Genomic DNA, 7,949 nt, shown 5'->3' with positions numbered 1-7,949 from the left:
AGTGTTTCTGGGGTGAATAGTATCCCCTATAATAAAATGTGATAGTAAATGAGATTTATTCTACATTATACATATTTATACATGAGAATGGAGCCATATCAATATATGCTCTAATGTATTAGAAATATATCACTCACAACCACTGCCATCTCGATAAATAGTTTTTTGGCATACGATGATAACTGGAGCCTCCCCTTAGATGTCCCGTAAATTGAATGGGTCTTCGTGGCTCCTGCGTCAAGGTGATATAAAGGTAAAAGGTAGTTTTGTCACCGCAGTGCCTCAGACCCAATATACCAATGATATTGACATCCTTTCTGTCCTCAAAAGTCAAAATTCTATGCATCCTATGCTCCACACCATCACAAATAACATCGCTATGATCACAGAAAATTCTCTCGAATAGCTAAAATTATTACAACCTACATTGGCTAAGGTCCCTCATCTTCATGAAATTTGTGCATGTAAGATCGGGTATCCTCCGCCGCCTTATTAAAAGTTCACTTGCCATTAATCTCCCTATAGATATTAATTGCACAAAAATTGTCATCCCAACACATAAATAATGCTTGAAGCAATTCGTCATGTTTACCTTCATGGGAAAGTCTACTGATAAAAGAAAGCCTATTTACTTTTATCTGTATCGGAGAGGAGGATGTTGAGCACCCAATCGCAAAAGTTTATAGCAAGTGACAATTTTTCCTTAAGTGAAGGTTATCTATGTGTGAGAGGTATGGCAAGGAATGTCCTACTCGGCACCACAAAAACAAATCAATAAATTGTCGTGTGTCCCCAACAATTCTAGTTTGGGTGTCAATCACACTACTCTTCTTAGTTGCCACAAGATGCGAGTATATAACGATAGATAAAGTTTTTTTCTTTGTATTTTAGAATAAATAATAACTAAAAGAATTGCAACGAAATTATTTGTTACTCCATCCGTCCCATAATATAGGACATTTTTGACACTAGCGTAGTGTCAAAAAACGTCTTACATTATGGGATGGAGGGAGTACTTGGGAAATTTGACCATTGTTCATAGGTTCACTGGTTACTACGATGTTTTTCACCTTTGAATGCTTGACTACCAAGTTTGCTTTGTTAGAAATCAATGTATCCTTCTTGAGTATTATCATAGAACCATTCCATGAGATTGTTGATACGAGATCAACATATCGCACAACATTGGGCACCAATCGTCGATGCATGAAATTCATGAATAATATATATGGCTTATTTGTACTCCAGACGTGCGGGTGGAAGCGACACAAGGATTGTGCCGAGACACAAAATTGCCTAGGTTCATTTCCCAAGGTGTGTAACTACCCTACTTACTTCCTTTATCAGTGTCTTTTTTATCTTGATAATAGATTACCAGAGTGTTTGATTTCTACAGACATAAACCCTGGACAAGAAAGTTCCTTAATCGATATGTGGTTCTCGACGGTGATGTAGAGCGTGTCAAACAGATGGTGAAACTTTTCTTGCTCGCGAAACGATTAAAACTCAAGACCTTGCCTTTTATATATGGACCCAACCTTGGAGTCTAAGTCGGACGCAATCTTGTTCGGACTCTCACTCTAGGATTAGTAAAATGAACTCTCCACGACCGTTTCGAACCCGGACTCATTCCTATCGTCTTCCATATTCGCCCTAGTTTTCTTATCCCGTACACCAGGGGATAGAAGATCGAGAGCTAGCATCCTCGATCTATAAACTTAGCGGGTGGAATTTCATGGGACATTCCGACAAGAGTGCGACATTAGCTTATTTTTCTTTGTTGATAGTAGATAACAACAAAAGAGGAATCACATACAAATGAACACACACATAGACCAACCAGTGGAGCATAAAGAAATTCTACCTTTACGTTCGAACCCACACTAAGAAAAAACTAATGGTTTACAAATTAAAACAATACACATAGTGGCCGCCAAAATATCCAATCAAACATGGCATAAATAAGAAACAATCGTTACCAACAAGGCAACTTGACATTTACAATAAGCAATTGGGAAAACAACTCACTTTCAAGGACTAAACAAAATAGGATGCATGCATCAGTCGTGTTAATAATATAACTATCAAGTTGGTGTGGCAACTAAAAAAAATAGTTGGTGCGGGGTTGGAATATAACTGTCACATGAACTTTAAATTGTGGCAAGTTAACACATTTTATCGTATTTTACATTTGAGATGTACACAATAACAACAGTTTCCCCTTCTCATAGAAGCGAACCCTGGTTCTATTTTTTGCTGAGCAAGTTAAGACTTATGAACTAGTCCACTCCTAGTTGTAATTTTCAATGATAATCCACTTTATATTTTGAAATTCAGTAAGGTGTCATTAGTTTCGTAATAATGCAAACAAGCTAAGTACCAGTTTCCAAGAAAGACTAAAACTACAATGAAATTAGTTAGATTGTTAAATTTGTTCTCAGAGAGAGAGAGAGAGAGAGAGAGCTGGCGGATATAGTGAGTGGTAGTAACATAACCAGCCCCACTAGATATAAACAATAAGTAGATGTTTGAAACAACTCAAGTTCAAAGACCAAACAAAAAACAAAAGAGGTTGTTGAATCAGTCATGTTAATCACTATCAAGTTGGTGTGGGCCCACCTATAGCAAATTAGCACGTTTTATTGTATCCCGCATCTATTATAAGACATACAGGCAGACGCCAATGACAGTTCCACTTCTCATCAAAGTCAGCCAAAGCCTGGCATGTCATGGATGTTTGCAAGTGTCACTTTCCTTTACTATTAGTTCAGTGTAATTTTTTTTATCTCTGACGAGCCGCATACAATCGGACAAACAAAAAGCCTAGTATGATTCTCAATATAATTTTATTTCTTATTTGGCCGTTCTGCGTTGAGTTGTCTACCCATGTACTGGCTCTTATTTCCCTTGATATTACTCAAATTTAACATGCCCTTTGGGTGTCTTTATTCCAAAAAAAAGGTAGCCTTTTTTTTTCTCTTGCTGAGCAAGTTGACTTTTGAAATAGTCCACTTGTGTAAATTTCCATGACACCTCACTTTAGTATACTTCTAATTTTTTGATAAGATGTCACTAGTTACGTAATAATGCGAAAAGCTACTTTTTTTCCAAAAGGGGTGACATTTGTGTTAGTCAAAGAGAGAATTTTCCTGCTTAGTCAATAGTCATGTATCACAGTCTGCAAGGCTAATTTTCTTAAGTAAATAAGAGTGCCAAGTTGATGAGTTAGTTAGTAAGAAGATGTACATTTAAATTCGTCAAAGAAACGCCCACTAAACAAACATTTGGTTGACTGGAAAATCATCATAATATATGCCTTTTTAATTAATAACCTTCCCTTTGCGTTGCTTAGCTCGGTATGCCTGCTTTATATAGCGTCTGGAGACCAAGCATGGAAGCCCCAACTGACAAGCAGCAAGCAACCAAGTATGAGAACACCTCATGGAGCGCTCCTCTTGCTCTTCATTGTGGCGTGCCTCCGCGGTGCTTACTCCGGCGGCGGCTGGAGCCGCTTCACCTCCATAATCAGCTTTGGGGACTCCTACGCCGACACGGGTAACTTGATCATGTGGGCTGATCCCGTCCTTCCGGGTCTACTACTCAAGAACCTCCCCTACGGCGAGACCTTCTTCGGCCACCCCACCGGGCGTGCCACCGACGGCCGCCTGGTGCTGGACTTCATCGGTAACTACAAATGCACTGCCAGACTTTGTCAACTACTCCTGTCTACAAGTCAATCTTTTGCTGATTCTGACCAATAAACTTCATTGTTCAGCCGAGGCTTTGGGTCTGCCTTCTATGCCGCCGTACCTCGCCAGGGGAAGCAACTTCTCCGCCGGAGTGAACTTCGCCGTGGTAGGAGCGCCGGCTCTGAACTTGACGTACCTGCAGGGACTGAACTTGACAGTGAATCCTCCTATTAACAGCTCCCTCCACGACCAGCTCGTGTGGTTCCAGAAACTCAAGCCTTCGCTCTGCAATGGTAGGTGATCTTCACAAAGGAAAGTGATTACGCCTAAGTAATTTACCTCCTCATGCATACATGGATGCCGTGTGCAGGACAAGGTACTGACTGCTTTGGGAGCTCCCTGTTTGTCATGGGAGAGTTTGGAGGAAATGACTACATAAGCTTCCTTCTGTCCAACAGAACCGTTGAACAAGCCAGACCTTATGTTCCTCAAATTGTCGACAGCATGTCCAGAGGCCTAGAGGTACTATGTTCCCTTTTGACTTTTTGTATTCTCCAACTTTATCTTATAGACATATATATACTGGTTGCATGATTGCATCACGCCGACCGTTAACATATCCAAATCATTTTGAAATTTTGTTCTTGATTATGTGGCTAAGATCGATGGACTATTGACTTCTTCTTACAATATTAAAGTATATCTAGTGATGAATCTAATGAAAAACTAACATGATGTTGTAGATATTGGTGTATTTTTGTATGGACTTGGTCGGACTTAAAGATGTTTAACTTAGCACGGATCTAAAACTTCAAGTACTATTTTGAAACGGAGGGAATATTTGCTACGATGTGTATTCTGAATCATTTGGATCCAAGCACTGCATTCGTCAATATATATAAACCGAGACTTTCACAATCCTCTGTAGAGACTAGTTCAACATGGCGCCAAGTACATCGTTGTGGCAGACATCTTCCCGATTGGCTGCCTACCAGCAGCGCTCACAAAGCTCGCTAGCCCAAACAAGGTGGAGTATGATCGGCACGGATGCCTGAAGAGTGTTAACAGGTTGGGCCGCTACCACAACTCTCTCCTTCGTCAACAGATCAAGATGCTCCGGTACAAGTACCCACATACTAAGATCATTGCCGCCGAATACTACAAACCCTTCCTTGCATTTTTAGATATGCCGGGAGATTTTGGTGAGCTAGTCATTTATGATAAATTTTAGTCTTCTACAGTTCAAAATTAAAGTAGCACCATAAGAACAAATATGTAACCTTTTAATCTCCTCATGGCATATTGCAGGACTGAATAGCAGCACAACCCTCCTCACCTGTTGTGGTGCAGGAGGCCCTCCTTATAACTACGACTTCAACGCAGGGTGCGGCCTGCCGGATGTGAAGGCGTGTGCAGATACATCTCAGGCGCTTCAGTGGGATGGTTTCCACCTCACGGAATCCGCCTACAGAGCCATTGCTGATGGATGGCTCCATGGCCCATACGCGGATCCACCGATATTGCACATTGCACGCTAGTACACCCATAGTGTGTCTCTTATTCGCCTAAAACGGCATGTGTACTAGAGTTAAAAATTCAGATCCGCGGGCATGGGTAAATTTCTGTCTATGTATGTATCTGGCTTGAAGCAATCATCCATTTAACTAAACTAGCAGGGAAATCTGTGTGTTTGTGTGGTTAAACTTAATACATATTTTTCTACATGTTGTTTTGTATTTTCCCCGCACTCACTGATATAAAATTTCAACAACATTATTTTCTATACGAATATGCTCACATAAAATTATATAGAATATAATAATGTTGAAAAAAAGTAGTGACAAATATAAGTATATTATTTTCACTTAAAACAACATAAACTTTATATATTAAGAAAATCTCTCCCTCTCTCTCTCTCTCTCCCCGTTTTTGAAAACAAAACCTATAAATTTTTTTTTGAAGTCAAATGGTGCCAAGTTTGAACAAGTTTATAGAAAAACTATCAATAAATATGATACCAGGTTAATATAATGAGAAACATATATAATATATATTTAGTACTCCCTTTGTCCCGTAATTTAAAGACACGATTTTCTATCAATAAATATGATACCAAGTTAATAGTTCGCATTGCTTTTCATGAAAGCCAAACTTTACAAACCTTGACCAAGTTTAAAGACAAGATTTTCTATATATAAAATACCAAACATATACAATTTAAGTATATTTCATGATGAATCTAACGGTAGTAATTTGGTATTCTAGATGTTAATAAATATTTATCTAACCTTGACCAAAGTTTACAAGGTTTGATTTTAAGAAAAATAAAATCTAATACACACTATGTATTGGGACGGAGAGAGTATTTTAGTTGTTGAAGGTTTTTCCTACAAACATGGTCAAACTATCCACCGGCTGACTTTAAAAAATAACAGGCCTTCTTTAATTTCAAGATGGACGGAGAATCTCACTTGCCCTTCTATCACAACATAGTTATAATAATAAATGAGACCAAGTCACATGATTGAGGAGTAGATATATAGTCAGTCATCATCTGGGTTCAGGACTTCAGGCCCATTTGAATTTAAACTAGTAGATCGCCAGGGAATCTCCTTTGTATTGACTAGAAAGAGAATGTTCCCTCAAAAAAATAATAGAAAGAAAAGGTGATTATCAAATTGTCATACTTATACCATTTGATTAAGTAAAATTATTATTCAGTTGTCGGTTCTAACTAGCAATAATTTTGCTTGTAATACACCTATACAATATTATATTTATGTATATAATTGCAATGCAAATATAATAGTATCGGAGGAAAATCCCTGTATTTTTTTGATACATTTCTAGTCAAAACTTTAAAACCCTGACTACATGCTTAACCATATGTGCCTTATATTTCCAGATCAAGTGACTTAGTTTTTAAAAATATATTTTTCATTTATTCGGTTGATACAAATTACATATATTTCTTTTGATAATTTGCCTTATATTTCCGTATGACATGAATACGATGGCTTTTGTTGATTAGTTGATGATATCCACAACACAATCTTAACGCAATCAAGGCGGGTCCAGGATGCCACCAAGATCGCCACAAGAGGAACCCTGACGGTCGAGGAACCAGCCAACCAATCTTCGCCGGAGTTCCACCGGCAATTCCTCGACGGCTCCCCCGGCCGGCAAGCCACCTCCAGCTCTGATCCTGTCAAGATGCTCGCGTACCCGGTGCTGATTCACCTCGACCGCGTCTACGACTACACCGTGCAGCCGGCCTCAAGTGACGAGAATCTTCGCAGCTACAACAGCAACATCAGCGGGCTACCCTCGGAGTCTTCGTCGACGCAAGATCGCTGCATCAAGTGGCACTACCGCTGGAACCTGTACTATGAAGATGGCACCTTCCCTCCTCGCCGAGGCCCCATCCACTCACGCCTCAGCTTTGGTGGTGGTGGAGGCTTCGATGATCCCTCTGGTGGCGCCGCCGCTGATCCAAACCACCGGAGACACATCGGACGAGACGGTGGCCATAGGAAGAGGGGTGGCGTCGATGGAGGAAGCAGCAGCTCTGCCATGCATGGCCGCAACGGAGATCCACAGATTTTCCGACGCCGTCAAGCTACCGTCTTTGAAGCTAACGGAGGCACAAGTAGTGGCTCTGAACCCGCTACTGCTGCGAAGCCGGTGGAGATTCGAATCTGTGATAAAGATGCTGAGGATCAGCTGGCTTTGGTTGGCCCCAATCCACCAATAAAAGCACCGCTGACCAAGGTCCTTGCTGACAACCCGACAGAGGAAACCTTAGCACTCGACCTAGTGCTTTCGGAAGTGCACCAGCGGCCAGCTTCCTTCCTCATGTCTCCTGGCGAGCTGCAGGCTGAAGGTGGGCAAGGCGTGCAGATTATGGGCGAGATGCGGTCTGAGGACAAGCTGTGCATGCAGGATGCGGACCCCCTGTCGCCTCCCTTGCATGCGCCGCTGCATGGCAAGGACGTTGTGGATGTGGCCCCCCACGGGCACGCTCTCAGCGTTGGGGCCACCCTCGGTATGGCCGAGCGAGAGGGCGACCCGCCTACTCTCTTGCTCGGCCCGAGCGACGACGGCCCCAGGATGGGGCTGTTAACCGGCCCAATGCTAGATCTGGCCACGCCCTTGAGGGGCCCCTCTCCAAGACACCAGGCCCAGGACGCCACCCCGCTTGGGCCTCTCTCTAGCCTGCCTTCCAGCTCGGTTGGTGACCAAGACAGCAGTAGCAACATC

General features: G+C 41.7%; 1 protein-coding gene across 1 annotated transcript; it reads left to right on the top strand.

The window, feature by feature from the left end:
* Positions 1-3,411: 3,411 nt before the first annotated feature.
* Positions 3,412-5,413, top strand: LOC125541096 (GDSL esterase/lipase At1g28600-like). The gene is made up of 5 exons (XM_048704580.1): positions 3,412-3,684; positions 3,776-3,982; positions 4,060-4,211; positions 4,618-4,891; positions 4,998-5,413. The coding sequence occupies exons 1-5, from the start codon at positions 3,429-3,431 to the stop codon at positions 5,225-5,227; spliced, it is 1,119 nt and encodes a 372-aa protein (XP_048560537.1). The 5' UTR covers positions 3,412-3,428; the 3' UTR covers positions 5,228-5,413.
* The last annotated feature ends 2,536 nt before the right edge of the window (positions 5,414-7,949 follow it).

Source organism: Triticum urartu, chromosome 2 (genome assembly GCF_003073215.2).
Source record: "Triticum urartu cultivar G1812 chromosome 2, Tu2.1, whole genome shotgun sequence".
NCBI lineage: Eukaryota > Viridiplantae > Streptophyta > Magnoliopsida > Poales > Poaceae > Triticum > Triticum urartu.
The sequence above is the reverse complement of the archived record's forward strand: the minus strand, read 5'-3'. Positions and strand labels throughout refer to the sequence as shown.

Excerpts from the sequence above, each read along its gene's own strand:
- LOC125541096 (XM_048704580.1), top strand. The coding sequence starts at position 3,429 with ATGAGAACACCTCATGGAGCGCTCCTCTTGCTCTTCATTGTGGCGTGC. Across the intron at positions 4,212-4,617 it reads GCATGTCCAGAGGCCTAGAG|AGACTAGTTCAACATGGCGC; the intron begins GTACTATGTTCC and ends AATCCTCTGTAG. Across the intron at positions 4,892-4,997 it reads AGATATGCCGGGAGATTTTG|GACTGAATAGCAGCACAACC; the intron begins GTGAGCTAGTCA and ends GGCATATTGCAG.